At 41.8% G+C, this 21487-nt stretch overlaps 1 protein-coding gene across 3 annotated transcripts in view; it reads left to right on the top strand.

The window, feature by feature from the left end:
• Nhsl2 (NHS like 2) overlaps positions 1 to 21487 on the top strand; it is a 339816-nt gene that overhangs the window by 143736 nt on the left and 174593 nt on the right. For 2 of the 3 annotated variants that reach the window (XM_087210539.1, XM_021250562.2), the window contains exon 2: positions 16177 to 16245. The exons of the other annotated variant lie outside the window; for it this stretch is intronic. In XM_087210539.1, the coding sequence (XP_087066665.1) occupies positions 16177 to 16245 (69 nt within the window). The remainder of the gene's footprint in view (positions 1 to 16176; positions 16246 to 21487) is intronic. 3 annotated transcript variants of the gene reach the window in all.

A 21487-nucleotide genomic window follows, 5' to 3' on the forward strand; every position in this document is an offset into this window, starting at 1 on the left:
CCAAAAGGGCAAAAAATCAGTGGAAGGAAGACCAGAACAGGACTGTAGCAAAAACAGGGACAACAACAAAAGACACAAAGAACTAAGTGCACGCCAGCAGGAAGACCTTGCAGACTCCTCCCTGCAGCCTGACTCAACGTGAGTCCCCAGCCAGGAGCCACAGCACAGCCAGTGCTCTTCTGGCCTAAGGTGTGCTAAAGGTCACTGATAGGACCTTTAGTCCTATCACATGTCCTTGGAGCTTCCTGGCCCAGTCTCTTTCTTGTTCCCACAACACACCACGGTTCTCCCAAAAATAATAAGAATTTAATTTTGTCAAAATCACTGAAAGTTTGCCAAGCACATTCCCACAGCTCTTTAGGAGGCAGAGTGGGCTGTTAAGAAAACAAGCTCAAGGAAAAAAAAAAAAAAGAAAGAAAAAGGAAGAACACAGGCTTGAGATACAATCTGCCTGGCTATGCTATTCCACAGCCAAGTGATCTTTGGTAAGTTATTTGGCCTCTCTACTTCAGGTTTCTCATCTTTAAAATGGCAATAATCAAAAAAGGTAAAGACATTATATTACAATGATACATGTATACCCATGTTTATAACAGCACAACTCAGAATAGATAAATCTTGGAAGCAGCCCATATGCCCATCAACAGATAAATGGATAAAGAAATTTGGCATTATACACAATGGAATACTACTCTGCCATAAAGAAGGATAAATTTAAGTTATTTGTGGGAAAATGAACGCACCTTGAGGCCACAGTGTTAAGTGAAATAAATCAGACACACAAGCTTAAATATTGTATGGTTTCTCTTATATGAGAAACCTAAAATATAAAGAACAAAATTAAAAATAGATAATAGGAAATAGGGAGATAGATATTTTGCAAAAGGGGATAAGACCAAGAAACGGAGGGAGGGGAGAGTGAGGGAAAAGGAAGGGGATGAAAAAAGAATAAAGATGTATCATGTACATGTACCCACTTTCCATGAGGAATATAATCATTATGTAGTGCAAACACGTACCAACAAAAATTAAAAATTTTAAAAAATGGAATAATCACTGGACCTTCGCTTTAAGATTGTTTTCAGATTAAGTAAACTAATATTTAAAGCTTCCTAAAAGAAGGGATTTTTTTTTTGGTCTTTTATTCACTGAAATATCCCTGGGGCCTAAATATTGCATGGCACTTACTAGAAACTCAATTAAAAATATATATATACATATGTATATATGTATGGCTGAGAATAGAAACTGACACTTATTAAGCACAACAAATATTAGTTGTTGTTATTGTTCCTTTCTCATTCTCACAAATTTCAAGAGGAATACTGTGAATTTCATGCATGCCTGTTGGTACTCAATGTAAGATTCAAATTCTTAGTCAAGATATTGAAGGAGTATGCAACAGTTTTAAAATGAAGGGAGAAACTTTGGCCCCAAAAGGTTAGAAATGCATTTCTTGAATCTGAGTCTTAGCATCCATCTGTTCATTCACTCATCCATTCAACAAATACTTCACAAATACCCACCACCATGGCCAGGCCCTGAGCTTGAAGTGGGGGATATGTTAATAATAAAACAGACAAGAATTCTACATTTGAGAAGCTAAAATTCGAATGGAAGGGGCTAGGCAAAAAGTGGTGAAGACTTAAATTATTTTAGATAATAATAAGTGCTGTGAAAAAAATATAGCAATATAATGGAAGAAAGTGTGCCTAGAGTGTGTATGGAGGGTAAGGGCTGCTTTAGAGTGCAGTCAGAGAAGAGCCCTGTGGAAATGACATTGGAACTCATTTTGGGAGTTGTTGTTTCAGGTCAAGGGATCACGTTAAGTACTAGTCCTCCATACCATGTCAATATTATTTGTCTTGGTCCATTCAAGTTACTATAACAACATACCTTAAACAGGGTAATTTATAAACAACAGAAAATCATTGCTCACAGTTCTGGAGGCTGAGAAGTCCAAGATCAAGCTGCCCACAGAGTTGGTGTCTGATGAGGACTCTCTGCTTCACAGATGGCATCTTCTTGCTGAATCATGTGGCAGAATGGGCAGAAAGCCCACTTGAGCCTTCTTTTGCAGAGCACTAATCTCATTCATGAGGGTGGACACGGGGGTCTAGGTGTGAAGGGCTGGAGCAAAAGGCCCTGTGAACATGTGGCATCTGCACAGGAAGGTTCTGGCGTCCGTGGTCCTCTGGCAAAGCTGTTGGCTGTATAAGGTTAAATGATGGCTAGTGACCTTTTGGCTTCCCTCTGAGGTCCTTCTGCACTCTGAGGGACCAAATATCTGGCTGTGGGGTCCTCCCCACTGCCAACCTACAGTTATTGTTCTCATGTCCCGTGTTCATTCACAGCTACTCCTTCACAGTGCACCCCATGTGTAGAGAGACTCAGTTTCCTCTTTCAAGACAGCACAGCCATTGTCACAACCCTTGTCACACTGGAATGCCCTTAGTCATTACATGTTTGGGCATTTCCAGAACACAGTACAGAGTTGACACCCTGGAAGTGCTTATCTAATAAAGGAATAAATGGGCGACTATTGCTCCTTCTGCTTCCTCAGCTGACTGCCACATGCCCACTTGCACATCAAGGCTCAGCCTGCATGTCATCTCACATGAGAAGCTGCCCTCCAGCTCCTGTGTCCTGCCTAGGAGCTCTTGCCCATCCTGCATGAACCTCTGTGAAGCCTTCCTTGACCTACACAGACAGGACTGCACCTTCCCACTTCTGAGTGATCAGGCATATTTTATACCCTCCATCTCCGCCCTGATGCTTTACGGGCAGTGACTATTACTGATCTGTTACCTCCTCTCACCTGTGATTATCTCAGTGGCAAGGACTGCGTTTTGGACATGTCTATATCCCCACCACTAGCCCTTAGAGGGCGCTCAATAAACAGTTGTGGAATTAATGAAAAAACCAAGGAAGTGTTTGTCAGTTTTGCTTAGACTGGTATACTAGAGCTGGCTTCTAGTGGTTTGCGAGAGCCATTTGTTAAATGTTTAGGAAATGTGTGAGCCAATTGGTAAACACAGCCATTGTTAAAAAATTAAATTACAAGAGAAAACAAGGCAAACTGAAATTGAGGGACATTCTACAAAATAAATGATCAAACATGCAATATGGGATCCTGGATTGGATTCTAGAACATAAAAAGGACTTTAGTGTAAAGACTGCTCAAATCATAGTAATTTTTGCTTCAATTAGTAATGTACCAAGGTTAGTTTCTTAGTTTTGATTTTTAAAAAATAATTATATAAGATGTCAGCGTAAAGGGAAGCTGGGTGAAGGGTACATAGGAAAAAAGTGAAGAGTTGCTTTTGCAACGCTTCTGTAAACCTAAAATTATCTTAAAAATGTAAAAGTTGACTTAAAAATATTAAATTATTGTATAAATTATAACCTACAATTGAATAAATTATATTAAAAACAAAAATAATAAATACAATTCACCACTTCCTAATTATTTTGCTACATTTCACTATGATTTATGTTCTTGAACTTATTCCCTTCTCTTGCATCTGAATGGCAGGCTGTTCTGCATCTTTTCCCATTCTGCTGAGTGAAGTTACTTTAGTAGCCTGAAATAGGCCAAGGTGGGAGTATCTACATCATGCAAACCTGTAAATGCTACAAATGCTAGGGCTTGGATTATTTTGTACATTGTACTGTAGGCTTAAGAAAGTGACAGAAGTCTGGGGACTGTATGCTCAGAGGTAAGCATGTGCTTAGCATACATGAGGCACTAGGTTCAACCCCCAGCACCAAAAAAAAAAGAAGAAAGAGAAAGAAAAGAAAGAGGGAGGAAGTGTTAATAATTTACATTAAATTCCGAATAGCACAAAAAATTGAGGAAATGCCCCCCAAATATAAAGACCCAATTCAAAAATGGGCATCTGAAATGAACAGACATTTCTCAGACAAAGAAGTAAAAGCAGCAAATAAACATGAAAAATGTTCAACATCTCTGGTCATTCGAGAGATGTAGATGAAAACAACGGGGAGATTCCACCTCACCCCAGGAAGAATGGCTGCTATCAAGAAATCAACGAATAACAAATGCTGGTGGGGTTGTGGGAAGAAAGGAACTCTTCTCCATTGTTGGTGGGAGTTCAAACTGGTGCAGCCACTGTGGAAATCAGTACGGAGATACCTCAAACAACTAGGATTAGAAGTCCCATTTGACCCAGCTATTCCCCTGCTGGGTATCTTCCCAAAAGAAATAAAAGAACCATACCACAGTGATATATGCTCACCCATGTTTGTAGCAGCACAGTTCATTTGTAATAGCTAAAACTTGGAAATAGCCCAAATGTCTATCAACTGGAGATTGGATAAAGAAGATGTGGTTTTTCTATAAAATGGAGTACTACTCAGCCATAAAGAATGAAAAACTAGAGACATTTATAGCTAAGTGGATGCACGTTGAGGCCATACTTTTAAGTGAAATAAATAGGACACACATGTGTAAATACTGAATAGTTTCTCTGGTGTGAAAAACTAAAAGTGTAAATAAGGATCAAAATGTATAATTGATATTGTGAAATAGGAAGAAAAGGTCTAAAGGAGTAGGGGAAGTGGGAGGGGTAGAGGAAAGGAAAGAAGGGAAAAGAAAAAATATGAGAAAAGAAAAAAATGGAAAGAAAGTCTTTTTAAATAGGGAAGGGTGGAGGGGTGAAGGGAGGGCAGAGGAATGGGGAAAAAATAAGAACCAAGATATATCATGTAAAGGTACAAGATCCCAATGATGAATGTAACTGTATTGTATACCTAAAATGTACCAATAAACAATGAAAAAAAATTGAGGAAATGATACTTCCAGTATGTAGAAACTGTTACCTGATCCAGCAAAGAGGCTGTTCACTTCATGAGGAATGAGCACGGTTCCAAATACTTCATTGTTTCATTTTCTTCTTACTCATGAATATAAATTAAAACATCAACATCATTTATATGGGAACTGTACTTGTGCTTCTGTTGCTGTAGATGCAAGAGGTCACCAAATCAACAAAAGCATTGTGTGAGAATCAACTATTTGTAATTTACAATAAAAGTATTACATATTTCATTATTATTTGTAAACAGTGTGCTTCATGTTATTATATAAGTAAATGTAATACATTTATGTATTATATACATGCATGCACTTTTGTGTGTGTGTGTGTGGTTTTTTTGGTACCGGGGATCGAACTCGGGTCCTTGCGTTTGCGCAGCAGGTGGCAAAACCACTGAGCCAAATCCTCAGCCCCTTTGCATGCACTTTTTGAGAGACAGTTGCTAAACATTTACTGGAACATCACTGGTCCATTTTCATCAAATGCATTGAAGGAAAGAAGAGAATATTACCCAGCATCCCCTCTGTGCCAAACCATGTGGTCACTTTGCATTCATCACCTGGGTTGTTCTCACCTCTGTGAAGTGAAGATATCATGGTCCCTGTTTTATAGGTTGGGATATTGAAGCCCAGAGAGGCTGAGTGACTAGGCTAGGGTCAAGTAATTGGTATCTCCTGAGCCAGGATTAAACACTACATCTGCCTCAGTCCAAAGCTAGTTGTATTAATTCCTAATAAAAATCACCATGAATTTAGTGGCTTAAAGCAACACAAATTTATCATCTTATAGATCTGGAAGTCCAAAATGGATTTCCCTGGACAAAAATTAAGGATGGCAGTAGGGCTGTGTTCCTTCTTCCAGGAGAGAGTCCATTTTCTCATTTTTTCCACTTCCAGTGGCTGCCTGCATTCCTTGGCCTTGAAACCACCAATAGCTGGTCGGTCAAGTCTCTCACATCCCATCACTCTGATTCTGCTTCTATTGTCACATCTACTCTGACCTTGACTGTCCTGCCTCTCTTTTCCACCTTGTAAGGACCCTTGTGATTACATTCCACATACCTGAATAACCCAGGAGAATCTCCCCATCTCAGTTGAGATCAGCTGATTAGCAACCTTAATGCCACCTGCAAAACTTACTCTCCTTTGCCATGCAACCTAACACATTGACAGGTTCTAGGGATTAGGACATGGACAGGGAGCTGGAATTCTACCTACCACACTGCCTTTTCTATAAGCCTTTACTGCCTTGTCTCTTGTTTTAGTGGTTTCCTAATCCTGTACAGGGCCCACATAATGGTCTCTGACATCCTTATGCCTCACATCCCTGTGTTCTCCCCTTTAGAGTAAGATGCTTTTTTCAGTTGTTCTCCCATCCTGCCAGAGCACCCTGCAGAATAGTTTCTAATCCCTGAGGCTTTTATTCCTGGAGTTATGTGTGTATTCATATATCCATATATAATTAATAAAAATATATATCTTACAGTCCTATTCACTGGGACACAATAGCCCAAACTCGCAATTTAAAGGAGGAGAAATTTATTTTGAATCACAGTTACAACCCCTAGATGGCTGGCTCTAAGGCAGGAAGGTATGGCAGAAGAGCATAGTGCAGGAAAAGCCATTCATGTCATGGTGGCCAGGAAACAGAAGGAAGGAGCCTGGGAGGCAGACACACCCTTCCAGGTCAACCCCCCCAGACCCACCTCTAAACAGGCCCCACCCCCTAGCAGCAACTCAGCTGTAGTGCCCCCATGGTCCAGTGACCTCCCAAAAGCTCTGCCTGTGAGTGCAGAAAGCCTTTGGGGGACATTCTCAATATAAACCATAATAATTTGTGTGTGTGTGTTGGAGATAGAACCCAGGGCCAGGGCCTCATGCATGCCAAGCACATGATCTACCACTGAGTTTCAGCCCCTGCACATATATTTTACCTATGATCTTACTAAAGTGTTTCTAAAACATTTTCTGAGATTTTTGTTGATTGCTGGCTTTTTAAAGGCCCCAGTTTATTTCTTCCTCTCCCCAATTCTTGTATAGTGCTGGAACATTTATTTCTAATGTGGCAGACTTCATTGTACTGTGCTTTACTCACTTTCACATTCTAAATTTGTTTCTAGCCACTCGCGGCCCGGACTGCACATTAGTTCTTTGCTCTTCTCATAGGTTTTTACATCGTCTTATTCCAGAAAAGTCTCTGGCTTACCTAATGTATCCTTTCCCTACTCTTGTAGAGAGGCATCTGTCTGTCTGTGTTTAATATTCCTCTTTGACTGACTTTTCAGAACAGACTCTCCAAAGAATAATTTATCACTTTCCCTCATTTCCCCCACACTGAGCTCCCTGATTCTGGTCATGAGAAGCCTCCCCACTGAGACCAATGCAATGGTCAGAAGTTACCCTTGTCAGGTGATCCTGACAGCCGGAAACATCTCTTCATAGCCCATGAACTCTGACTACAGCATTCTTGTTTTTGCCTTCAGTATTTCCAAAAGCCCCTTCCTCCCACCTGTCATGTTCACACCCATGATTTGGGGTCCAGTCTGAACCCTACCTTGAGGCAGGCTTACCTTGAAGAAAACTTTCTGGATTATACTGAGCCACATCCTTCTCTGAACACATCCAGGACTTACTGTAACACTTATGTTGACAAATTGATCACTTACCAGTATGGAGAGGTCACAAAATGGTAATTGGTGGACTGAATAATGCCCACAGATGTGGTTTTTTTCCCCACAGATGTATTTTACTTGGTATCCATGTAATTTGTTTCTTTTTAAACTATTTGTAATAATTAGTAATCTTTCCATACAATTTGGATTTCTAGCTTCTTTGAAAAATACAAAACTCTGGTAATACTGGATCTGTATTCCCACAGGGGAGTAGTTAGCTAGATTGGGATGGCAGCTTCTCCTTTAGATGAAAGATATGCTATCTAGCTTGCCACAGTCCCCGCCACTCCCTGTTGTATTCCTCCAGCCTTCTTCAATCATCTTGTAGTGCCTGCCTGGCTCTTAGAGTCATTAGAGTTACCTAAAATATTTCTTGCTTGCCTAAATTTCCAGCTACGTTATTGTCCCTTGGAGGAAAAACTTTATATTGAATTAATTTTTTCTTCCACGTTGCTATAAATATAGTAGATGCTCCATAAGTATTGAGAGAAGAGACAGTTCTACTCTAAATGATTCTAGAGTGTGTTAGAATTTACTTTTGCTACAAGGAAAAGCCTTATAAATGTAATATTTATTGAGAGAGTACCATGTACCTGACTCAGTGTTACATGCTTCAGAGCAACTCTGAGACATGTGATATTGTTTCCTTATCACAGATAGGGGAACTGAGCCTCCAAGGACCTAGATAGTAGGGTCAGGTGTGGTAGGTCCTATGTTCAATGAAGAAGCTTTCCTGTGCATTGATGCTTGGGGCAGAGAAGAGCTGGCCCTGAAGCTCTCTGGTAAAAGTTTGTCCACAAACTCTTGAGAGTTATTTTGTTTGGACAAAGATTATTAAGCACTCATTCTGTTTTGGGCATTTATCAGATAATTCTGTGCTTATTCTTGGACTATCAGGGATTCTGAGCATCCTGGGAAGCTGACTGAATAGGTAGATGGAGCCTAATTGCTGATGGAATTCAGAGCCCATTTGGTGAGTCACATAGAGTTGACAGAAGCATTCACTGGTTTCCTTGTTCACATGTGCATGGCACTTGTCATTCCTTCATGTCATCACCGGTGTTACTGACATGCAGTGCAGGATGGGAAAATGTGGAGAAATTATGTGTGTTTAATTGTGCAGCAGCAGCCAGAGAGGAATGTGTGAATGCCAAAGACTCCCACTGGGACAGAAACCAGGCATCAAGTGTTGCTGAACAGCTGCAGGAAAATTTGTCTGAACCTCTGGATGCAGAGAGATGGGTTTGCCAGACTTTGGTTCTGAGTAACTTTTCAGGCAAAGAAGATTTATGTATAGAAGGCAGCTAAGGTGCATTCAGATATTTGACTCTGGAGACTCCGTCTGGTTTCTCTGCCACCCTGTCCCCTCTAGCCACCACCAGTTTCAGGCATGGCTAGGAGAGAGGGAAGGTGGGAAAACCTCAGCCCCAGGGGTGTTGGGTTCTTTCAAGCCTGACATGACCACAGGCCCTGCTTGGAGCCACCAAAATGCTCAGGCTCATCTAGATGAGCTAAACCTCTGGAAAGACAGAAGCTCCTGGGCCAGGTGGGACAGGATGGGGGTAGGAGAGGAAGGATAGAAATTCAGCTAAGGGGCTTTTATCCTTCAGACTCCATAAGAATCCTTAACTGTAGACTCACCTGGAACTGGGCCAAGTACCTCCTCTAGTCCTACAAGCATAAGCATAGCCTTAGGTAAGTGACTTAATCTCTCTGAGCCCAAGTTTACTTCTCTCTTGATGTGAGGAGTCATGAGGTGATGTTTGCATGGGGCCTGGCCCATATTTCAAGAGATGGGAGCTGTAAGCTCTATAATGATGCAACTAAACACTGAAGTATCATATTCCTTACTGGTTTTTTTTCCTTTTTGCAGTGCTAAGGATTTAATCTGGAGCTTAATGTCTGTTAGATAAGCACTCTACCACTGAGCTGTAACCCCACCCCTATTCCTTACTTTTTACTGAAGGATTCCTATGAGCCCAACACTACACTAAGCTATTTAAATTCATTATCTCTTTAATCCTTAAAAGAAAGACCAAGCCAGGCATGGTGCAAACCTGTAATCTTGTAACTCTGGGAGGCTGAGGCAGGAGGATCACAAGTTCAAGCCCAGACTGGGCATCTTAGTTACTTAGTGAGACCTTATCTCAAAATAAAAAAGGGCTGGGGATGTGGCTCAGTTTGAAGGCTCTGGGTTCAGTCCCCAAGATAACACACACACACACACACACACACACACACACACACACAAAGCAAGAAAGCCAGAAGATCAAAAACTTGAGTTAAAGTGACACGCGTGACACACATCAAAGGTCAAAGGTTACCCACCCAGTGGATAATGACAGAGGTAGCACATGCTCCAAGAAGAGCAACTCCAGAGCCAACACTAATAATCATACCATCTTCCAGGTGTTGGTCCCACTTCACACATGAGGAAACTGGGACAAGGTTTGGGCTTTCAAATTCTATCTCTGCTATTTAACTTGCTGTGTGACCTTGGGCAAGTTACTCACCTTTTCTAAATTTCTATTTCCTAGTTGGAAATAGAGTCAGAAGTGGAAAATGTCAGAGTCCAAAGCCTCTATCTGTCTATACATTGAGAAGCAGTATCTTGTGAGAGAAGGCGGAGAGGAGGAGCCTCAGAGTTTCCCAGAGATAATGAGAAAAGCTAGGTGTGACTGTGGCTTTATGAAGTGGAGGCAAGTGTGGAACAGAGAATTGCCAGAGTGAATGTGGCTCACATGCCCATTCAGGACCCAGATGGGCTGCGTGGGCAGGAGTCCTGTGTTACAGCCAGGCCCCATAGGCATTCTGTGAGCTGCTGTTGCCACCTAGGGGACAGGCAGTGACCAGGAGCCTGGGCTGTGGCTATGGCTGTGGCCTGTGGCTGTGGTTGGGCAGCTGCACATTCTCTGTCTCCTGCTGGTTTCCGGAGTGGAGAGGGGCGGCCAAGGCTCATTGCAGGAATTGGAAGGGGAGCAAGGAAAAGGAGCGGAGTGCTGCCTCTGATTTGGAAGTTATAAATAAATCCATCTGGAAGCGTTTGGGGCTGTAGGAGCCTGAGGCTGGCCCTGCAGTTCAGGCCATGTGGCGCATATTTTCATCCATACCAGGACCCCCCCCCCCCGCCAGGCCCAGGAGACTGTCTGATGATTGAGCCTGTCTGCTCTGGCTCCGAGCTGGGCAGGAACCCCCACCCAAACCCTCTTCTCCTTGCTCAACTCCAGCAAGATACTGTCTGAGAAAGTACTTTGAAAACTTTGCCATACTATTCAAGTGTTGGTAGAATGACCAAACAAATGCTGGGTTAGGCATTTAGTTTGGAGGTTCCCCTTGCTAAAGCTGGCCAAAGTACAGAGGCACTGCCTGAGTCTTATTCATTTTTCTACCCCCAACCCCAAGGGCAGTGCTCAGGGGGCCTTGGTTATATGAAGCAGTGAATTGATTTATTAATTTAACAAACTGATTGCACATCCTCATGTGTGCTCCTACTACATGCTGGAGACACAGTAAAGGACAACACAGAATTCCTGTCTCACTGAGCTCATGGCCAGTTTCCCAGTGAAAGTTTAGTAGTGCCAGTAGGTGCCTAAAACATATATATGTACTGAAACCTGTATATACTGGTTTCCTACACATACATATGATAAAATTAGTTGATAAATTAGGCACAATAAGAGATTCACAATAACTAATAATAAAATAGAACAACTGCAGTGGTCCCTCAAGTTATGGCTGGCCTGACATACGAATAACTTGGGTTATAACTGGAATTTTAGTTTTAACTAATGACCAAAGTCTTGAGTTATGACCCGAATACCAGTTGTTTGTGCTCCCAGATGATCTCAGATACAGATTTTTTGTTGTTGTTGTTGTTACCGGGGATTGAACTCTGGTCCTTGCACTTGCAGGGCAGGCGGCAGAACCACTGAGCTAAATCCCCGGCCCTCAGATACAGATTTAACCCTCAAAGAGTTCTGGAAGGAACATTACAACATCCTTTCCTATATGGGGTTAACTGAGAAAACCTCTGTCTAAGAACACTGAGATCTGCCTGTATACAGGAGAGAGACTTTGAAGGCTGTGTAGAGGAGCCTGAGCCTTCAATTGACCAACTTGAGTTACAACCAGCCCTCTTGAACTCATTGAGTTCGTAAGTCAAGGGTCCACTGTATAACCATACACTGCAGTAAGTTATTTGAAATTTATGAATTGTTTCTTCAGGAATTGTCCTATTTTTGGACTGTGGTTGACAGTGGATAACTGAAACTATAGAACTTCTGTACTATTAGCACTTAGGATGAGACAATTCTTTGCAGATTGGGACACTGCTGTGCATGGCAGGATGTTTAACACCCTGACCCCCTGGCCCGAAGTGCCAGTTGTACCTTGGAGTCCTTGTGACAACCAAAAATGTCTCTACACATTTCCAGGTATTTCCATGATACAGGAGGGTCCAGCCCTGGTTGAGGTCCACTGCTGAGGAACTTGATGGTGGGAAGGCCATCCTGAAGGTGTGAGCATATTAAGTCCTCTAAGTTTATAGATAAATTGATAGTTTAGAAATGGGAAATTGTGTTTGCCCCAAAAAGATGTAAAGTGATTCTTCAGTGACTGGGTTAGGGCCTGGAAACCCATAATTAGCTGAGGTCGGTGGTTCTACCAAGCTGGGTTAGGGCTGAGATACAGGCACCACCATGGCAGAGTTGGACATGCTGATAAGATAATTAGTTGGAAATGTCCAGAAAGCAGCCAGAATCTGGTCCCAGAGCAGGTGAGAGGGCAGATCTTTAGACAGAACTGGGATAAGTCCACAATGTGATGGGAATTAGACTTAAGGGCCAGACTCCATTGATATCATCATGGCAAGCTGGGCATAGTGGAGCACACCTGTAACCCCAGCTACTCAGGAAGCTGAAGCAGGAGGATCACAAGTTTGAGGCCAGCCTAGGCAACTTAGTAAGACCCTGTCTCAAAATGAAATGAAGGTCTGAGGATGTAGCTCAGTGGTAGAGCATTTTACTAACTAGTGTGAGGCCCTTGGTTTGATCCCCAGCATGAAAAACTGTCAAGGGAGAAGGTTTTGGGAAGAGTGAAGAATGAATCCAGGATAAAGGTCAGACAGATGTAGAGGAAGCCAGCTCCAGTGATATCTCTTCTCTGCTCCCTGATTTCTATTCCCATGGTCAGCACCTAAGTTTAGGGCCTCAATTTGTGTCTGGACCATCACAACAGTTTTCTCATTGGCTTTCTTCTTCTGGTCTCTCCGTCTTCCAGAATTAATTAACTACCTAATGAATTAATCAGCAGTGCTGAAGATGGAACTCAGGACCTTGAGCACACTAGGCAAGCCCTCTCCACTGAGGCACTCCTCTAGCTAGGATTATTTTCTTAAGACATAGCTTGCCCCATGTCCCTTCTCAACATTAACCAGGTCCAAACTGCTTAGCATTCTGAGCTTGAGGTCCTGCACACCCTTGGTGAGCTGGCTTCAGATTCCCTTTTCCAGGCTTATTATTTCCCCGTCTCCCAGACCTTAGTGTGTGGCCACCCAGAGCCCCAAACACACACTGCCCTTCTCTTCTCCATGCCATGTCCACCCTGGGATGCCCTTTGACCCTTTCTCCATTTGGGAAAATATCACTAGGGCTTCAAGGCCTAGTTCAAGTCTCCTCTCTTTGATAAAACTTTCCCTGGGCCTTCAGAGGCACCCAGGTGGTCTCCCACCTCTGCACACCCCCTCTGCAGCTCTTCATATCCACCATGGAACCATCCATCTCCCTCACTAGCCTATGCATTTTCTGAGGGCAGCAGCCATGCCTCCTTTGGCTCTGCAGTCTCATTACCTAGTCCAGTGTGAATGAACAGGAAGGTGGTGTGGGGGGACTGGTATGACAGGGCAACACTGAAGTGAGGCGATTTCCTCTAAGCCTGATCACAGGCATACTCAAGCCATGTGTTGTTGTTGTTGTTGTTGTTGAGATACGGTCTTACTGTGTTGCCCAGGCTAACCTCAGAGGACATCAAAGGGATCCTCTGCCTTAGCATCCCAAGTGCTGAGACTATAGGTGCACCTCACCTTACCCAGTTTGAATCATTTTTCTCTGCTCTCTCCCTATACATACTCTCTTTGGGTGAGAGTTTGTGAAAGCCAGGGAAGAGAAGGAACAAGACGGTGAGCCAAGGCCAAGGACAAGTGGAGAGAGAGGAGAGGAGAGGCTAAAAGGATGGAAGAGAAAGGGGATATAGCAGAGGTCTGCATCAACAATTCACATACATAAAGCGCTCAGGTAACCTCGTGTGGAATAAGAAAAGATGTGGGACTCTAGAAATAAGAATAGCTGCTTTAGCAGTTCAGCTGAATGTACAGTTAATTAATAGACATTAGTGCCCTTTGGTGCCAAGCTGTGGATGAAACCATGTCCTGCTGGGATCGAATGCCAACTACCCAGGATACCTTTTTAAAAGAGAACAGAAAATGGCATTGGCATGTAAGAGCTGGCAGATTCCTCAGCGAGTTCTTCCTAGGGACACCAGGGGCCACTGCAACCCCATAATTGCCCCACACCACAGGCTGTCTCTTGCCAAAGAAAGGTGGGCATGAGGAGAGGTGACTGAGCAGCTGGTATTCTAGGAGCTGTGCCAGACACAGAGGAGCCCCCTGATCTTTACTGCAACTTTGTGAGGTGGGTATTATCCCGATTTTACAGATTAGAAAATTGAGGTCCTAGGAGGGTTAAGATTTTTCCTAAGGGCCCATGGGTTGAAAATGCTGGATCCAGGATGCTAATGCAGGTCATCCACCTGAGGAGTGTGCCAGGACACAGAAGTTGGCAGCAATTTCTTCTCCAGTCTTATGGACTTTGGCTATGGAGCTGATCTCTTTGGATTGATTTATTTGCACATAAACAAAATACCATCAGTTTATTCTGGCTTTGGAATGAGCCCTCAGAATCATGTGCTGTTCTCCTCTTTCCAGCTGGATGCATTGCTGAGGAATTCATAAATCTGAAGCAACAGGCTTTATCCTGAGAATCAACAGTGTGTACCAAGACATGCCAGGGTGCTTCTGTTCCCAACTCAACTTGGAGCCTCTCAGCCTGTGGGGCCAGGTTTTCCATTTTCTCTTCCCTCTCAGTGATCTTCATGTGTGGTTGGCGGTTGCCTGCTTTCCTGGGCAGTTTTAAAATCCTTATGAAGATAAAGGTACCTTTGAAATGTTGCTCACACTCTGTTCTGACTTCTGTGACCCATGTTGCTTTCTGCTCAGTGGTTGAAAAGTGTGCTCTGTCTCCTGTCAGCCCGTGAGTGACAGTGAGCAGAGGACAGAAGGTATGGATGGGGCAAATGAGGGACAGTGTTTTTCAGAATTCTGATGTGACATGGTTCAGACAGCTCTTGGTGCTGAAGTGGCTGGAGCCATTCAGGGTTCCAGCAAAGGGGACGCAAATGGCACCCTGTAGCACCCTATAGAGGTTTGGCTTTGGGGTGGGGAAAGTTGTCTAGAAAGCCCATGGTGACAGTTTTCTGGAGTTTTTCTAGAGTCAGGAACATACTAAAAACCTTTTGGGCTTGGCTTTGGCCTCGAGCTGTATGTTCCACATCAATGGTAGGGTTACCTTGCTGTATGTGGGCTCTCTGAAATCTTGTTGAATCTCAGAACTTCTGGGATGCACAATGACCTGCAGAGGACCAAGGCTCTGGTCTTGGATTTGGGCTTGTGTTCTGAGTGGAACAAGATTCTTCTATACCACTTTCAAAATCTATTCAGAATCTGGCCACTTTTTAACCACTCACTGTCACCACCTGAGTCCAAACCATCATCCTCTTTTGCCTGGATTATTGTAGTAGTCCTGTCAGCAGTCTCCCAAAGTGAGTCTGAGCATGTCAGTCTTCTGGCTAAGATCCTCTAGGTGCTCTCTATCTTACTCAGATTAAAAGCCAAATCTTGGGCTGGGAGTGTAGCCCAGTGCTGGAGCATTTGCTTAACATGTATGAGGCTCCAGGTTTAATGTCCAACACCTCTATGGTAGTCCTCAGTGCCTTGCATAATCTGGTCTCTTAGACCTTCTTGACATTTTTTCCTACAAACTCACCATCACCTTCTCTATTCCAGCCATGCTGGCCTCCTGGCCATTCTTTTATTTTTAGTGAGTATTACTTAAGCAGAATAGTTGGTTTCATTTTAGCATATTCATACATAACATACTTTGATCTGCTCCACTCCCTTTACTCTCCTTGCCCTTCCCTCTCCCTTGTTCCCTTCCTCTTCTCTAATAGTCCCCTTCTACTTTTATGTTTTCTCTCTCTCCCACATATGAAAGAAAACTTGGTATTTGTCTGAATGTCTTATTTCACTTAACATAGTGATCTCCAGTTCCATCCATTTTCCTACACTTGACACAATTTCATTCTTCTTTATACTGAATAGTACTCCACCAGTCTTTAAGCTTGCCACATGCATTATATTTTCCTCTTGCCTGGAATGCTTCTCCTGGTGTATCAGGCAGGCACCTGGGAGGGAGTGACCGTGGCCACTGGAGAGCCACGCCACAGGGCTGTGATCTTTGGTAGAGGCATACGGCCAATCCATGAAGACACTGGACAGAGACAGCTGAGGAAGAAACACCCTAATCATGCATCCTGTTCCTTCTCATCTCCTTGCAGGTGTCTCCCACTGGTCGAACCTACCCCGCAGCCAGAGGGCAAGAGAACCTGTTGATGCTGCCCACACAGGTCAGCCTACTGGGGCACAATGTTGGGTGGGAAAAGGTGGAGAAGGTCTGAGACAGCAAATAGAAAATGTCCAGAATAACTGGGTATGTTTGTAGTTGGCTCTTTCACTTCTTTCAGGCCTCCACTAAAATGTTACTTTCTCAGTGAGGCCTTCTCTGGGTACCATTTCTAAAGTTTCCACACCCAGCCCCCACACCCCACATCCTCCTTCCATGCTGTTTATTTTCTTCATAGCACTTAATACTACCTGACAGATAGTCGATTTGTTTATCTTACCTATTGTCTGCTCTCCAGAATGCGAGCTCCATGAGGGCAAGGATTTTGTTCAGTTCAATGCTATTGTCAGTGCCTAGAACACTTGGCATTTCATGGGCGCTCAATAAATGGTAAGTGAATGAATGATTGAAAGGACGAGCTCTGCAGGGCCACCCTCGAGTGAATCTGCTCTCAGCTTGGTGCAGGTGTCCCACTGTTACTCATACCTGCTGTTCTGTTTCCTCCACAGTGGCCTAACTGCTGCCATATTTTCAGGTCTGAGGTGGAGAGGCCTTTGCAGCCCTTGGTATTGAAATCTGCAGGACAGTTTTAACTGAAATCTTATAAAAATTGTTGCTGCACTGATTGGCACATGCTGAGCTTTGTGTGTTAATTAAGCTGTCATCAGCAGCAATGGGTAGATTCATAGTTATGGGGGCATCTGCCCTTCCAAGTGGTACTTCTGTACCCCCAAGGTAGTCTTGCTTGTTAGTGGTCTCTTTCCACATTAGGAGATTTAGGAGCCACTTTCTTCAGGCTCAAGGACAGGGGAGCTGTGAACCTGGTGCCCTGGCCATAATATTGGTGAACAAGGATAGGTCAAATCCAGATAAGCAAAACAGATTTGAATTCCTAGAGTATTGCAGTTGTTTTATGAATAACATATGAACATATTCTCATTGTGAAAAAAATTGAACAATGCAGTAACCATTAAAATCCTTTCCCTTGGCCCACTCAGCTCCCTAAAGGTAACCACTATTCACAATATAGAGCTCCCATCCTCTTCCAAATCTTTTTCTGTGTTTACATAGTTTGGTTTTATGTGAGTCCTTTAAAAACAAATGGCATTGGCTGGGCATTGGGGTGTGCATACCTGTAATCCCAGCACTTGAGAGGCTGAGACAGGAGGATCGCTGTGAATTCGAGGCCAGCCTGGGCTACATAGTGAGATCCTGTCTCAAAAAAAAAAAAACCACAAAAAAAACCCCAAATGATTTTGCACTAAATACAGTGATCTGCAACTTGCTTTTTTCACTCAACAATATGTCTTGGAAACCTCTCCATGTTAGAACATGTGGATCTAATTCATTTTTCTCCTAAGTAATTAAACTTTTTAGTTTGTGATCTTTGTAGATTCACATGGTGTTTAAGAAATAATACAGACAGATCTCACATACCCTTTTCTGTTTTTCTTAATGGTAACCTCTTGCAAAACAGTAGAACAATATTCAAGCAGGGTGGTGACACTGACACAGTCAAGATGCAGAAGGTTTCCATCTTCACCAGGATCCTCCAGGTTGCCCTTTTGGAGCCACATCCACTTTCCTCCCACTTTGCCTCCTACTTAACCCCTAGCAACCACTAATCTCTTCTCCGTTTCTAAAATTAGGTCATTTTGTGGGACTAGGTGGCTGAGTGGTTAAGGCGATGGACTGCTAAAATTAGGTCACTTCAACAAGGTTATATAGTAAATGTAACCACATAGTATGTAACCTTTGGGGATTTCTTTCAGTCAGTATAATTATGGGTCCATCTGTGTTACTGCACATATCACTACCTTGTTCTTTTTGTTTGTTCAGTGCTCTGTTCCTTTGTATTGATGAGTAGTTTTCCATGGCATGGATGTATCAATTTATCCATTCATTCACTGAAGGACAGCTGTATTGTTTCCTGGTTTCAGCTGTTACAAATTAAGCTTCTATGAACATTCACCTAATAGCCTTTTATGCGGACATAACTTTTCATTTCTCTGGGACAAATGCCTAAGAGTCCAATTGTTGGGTCATATGGTATTTGCATGTTTAGCTTTTAAAGAAACTACCAAACTGTTTTCCAGAATTGCTGTACCATTTCACATTCCTGCCAACAATGTATGAGTGATCCAAATTCTTAACATCGTCATTAACATTTGGTGTTGTCACTTTGTTTTTTAATTTTAGCCTTTCTGATAGGTGTGTGATAGTTATGTTGTAGCTCTAATCTTCATTTCCCCAATGTTTGGTGATGTTGAACATCTTTTCATGGGCTTATTTGCCATTCATATACCTTCTTCAGTGAATGTACATGATTTTAGTGCATTTTCTAGTTGTTTGAATTTTTAACTGTTGAGTTTTAAGAATTCTTTTTTTTTTTTTTTGGTACTGGGGATCGAACTCGGGTCCTTGTGCTTGCGCAGCAGGTGGCGAAACCACTGAGCTAAATCCCGGGCCCTTTAAGAATTCTTTTTTTTTTTTTCCCATTAACTTTATTGGTACATTTTAGGTATACAATACAGTTACATTCATCATTGGGATCTTGTACCATTACATGAGTCTCTTGGTTCTTATTTTTTCCCCCTTCCCTTGCCCTCCCCTCACCCCCTCCACCCTTCCCTGTTTGCAAAGACCTTGTTTCCATTTTTTTCCTCTTCTCATATTTTTCCTTTCCCTTTTTTCCCTTCCCCTACCCCTCCCAATTCCCCTGCTCTTTTAGACCTTTTCTTCCTGTTACACAATATCAGTTATACATTTTTTTGAATTACAATATTAAGATCTAGGAGACATTACCACAGATTTTACAGAGTTTAAAAGGATATAGAAAGCATATTACAAAAATCTTTTTTGAAATAAATTTGACAACTTCTAAGAAGTAACTTAGAAGACAAATTAATGAAACTAACTCTGGAGGAAATATAAAATTTGAATAGCACCTATTAAAGAAAGTATATTCCTAGGTTGAAAACCTACCTATATGACAACAGCAGGCTCATAAACATTTTAACTGATAAATTATATCAAACAATTAAAGCAGAAAAAAGAAGGAACACTTCTCCCCTCATTTTAGGAAATCAACATTGTGCTAATCCTAAAACTGGATAAAGATAATAGAAGAAAAAAGTATGAACATAGATAGAAATTTGTTTAACAAAACAAACTCTTAGAAGTCAGATCTGGCAGTATGTAGAAAGTGGTTTTGTTATAGGGATGGCAGTGGTGGCTCAGCATTGGAAGATCCACCCCCAAAAGTCATCATTTTAACAGAGGAAAGGAGAAAGCCATATGATCCTGTCACTAGTTGGAGAAAGAGTATTGGACTAAATTCTACAGCTGTTCATGGTAAAAGCTATCAGGAGACTAGAAGTAGAACAGAACCTTCTCAACAGATCAAAGACATGTACTCCATACTTCCAACAAAAACTCCTTCTATGAGTGGAGACGATACAATGCTTTCTCCCTAAAGTGGGGAACAAGGGCAGATATGCCTACTCTTCATCTGTCCATTAGACTTTGAAACATAGGTCTAAACCAAAATAGTCTGGCAATAAAATGACACAACCAGAATAGGATTGGCACGGCAGAAGCAAAATCTTTATATGTAGATGAAATGATCATCTACAGAGAAAATACTAAGAAATCTCTAGGAGCCCCTAGAACTTGTACTTGAATTTAGCAGGATTAGAAAACACAAGGTATATATAAAAATTCAGGTCTGTGTATACTTGCTATAAATGAAGAACTGGATATTGAAATTTAACAGTTATGTAGGAGTACAAAGGACCCAGAAAAGCCAAAAACAAAAGCAAAAACAGTGTTGGAAGACGTTTAGCACCCAATTTTAAGACTTCTTCTAAAGCTACAGTAATCAAGGCAGTGTTGGTGTAAGGAAAGACATACAGATCATTTGAATAAAACAGAGAATCTAGAAATAAAAACACACATATATGGTCCACTGAGTTTTGAAAGATTATTTAACATTAGCATTTTATAGAATATAAACTCGATTCAAGAGCCGAGGAAGAGATAGTGTCTTCAGCAAACGGCACTAGAACACCTGGTATCTGTATATAAAAAATTAACCTCAACCCTTTTTTTCCATACATGAAAATAACTTGAAGGGATCTATGAACCTAAATAAGAAAACTTAAAAGTATAAAACTTTAAGAAGAAATTATAAGGGAAAATATTTATGAATTCAGGGTAGGCAAGAACTACCTAGGATACAAAAAACATGATGTATAAGAGAAAAAAATTGATGAGATTCCATCAAAATTTAGAACTTTAAATGACATCATTAAAATGAAAAGTAGTCCTTAAACAGACCATATTTACAATGCATGTAACCTATGAGCAGAATATATAAAGAATTCTTAGAGTTCATTAATAGACAACCCAATTAAAATGTAGACGTAAGAAGATGATAAATAGCCAGATTAGCACAAGGAATGGTGTGCAACTCTAGAATCAGAAAAATACTAATCAGTACAATAATAAGATGGAATTATACACTCATTAGGGAGATGAAGTTAAAAGTTTTAAAAGCCTTGTCATGACTTTTTCTTTTTGTTGGATTCCCCCCCTTTGCGTTTAATTTGTCACGCCCAATGGATTCATTCTGCTGGGTTTCCTGGGGTTGTGATCCTCATTGTCTTTTCCTAGGGTATTGTCTAAAATTTTTTGGAGTGCCAGTTTGGTATTCATGAAGTTCCTGAGGCGCTCTTTATCATGAAAGCATCTTATTTTTCCATCAATTTTGAAAGATAGTTTTGCAGGGTACATCAATCTGGGTTGGAGGCTCTTTTCCTTTAGGGCTTGAAATCCATCACTCCAAGCTCTTCTTGCCTTGAGGGTTTGCATTGAGAAGTCTGCTGTGATTCTGATGGGCTTTCCTTTGTATGTGATTTGTTTCTTTTCTCTCACTGCTTGTAGAATTTTGTTCTTCTGTTGGATTTCTGTCGTCCTAACTATTATATGCCTATGTGTAGATTTTTTTTGATTAAGGTTAGCTGGAGTCCTATATGCCTCACTTATCTGTATGTCAAGTTCTTTTCCCCTCCTTGGGAAGTTTTCTGCCATTACTTCTGTGAAGAGTTTTTTTTATGTCATCTGCACTCTCTCCTCTTTCTTCATTGACTCCAATCAGTCTTATGTTATTCTTCTTTGCATCATCTAGCAGCTGCTGGATTGATTTCTCATGTTCCCTTACAATTTTAAAGCAATTTTTCTTTTCC

This window comes from Heterocephalus glaber, unplaced genomic scaffold (assembly GCF_053883595.1).
Source record: "Heterocephalus glaber isolate CG9 unplaced genomic scaffold, H.glaber_assembly_v1.0 deba00001145, whole genome shotgun sequence".
In the NCBI taxonomy this organism is placed as follows: Eukaryota; Metazoa; Chordata; class Mammalia; order Rodentia; family Bathyergidae; genus Heterocephalus; species Heterocephalus glaber.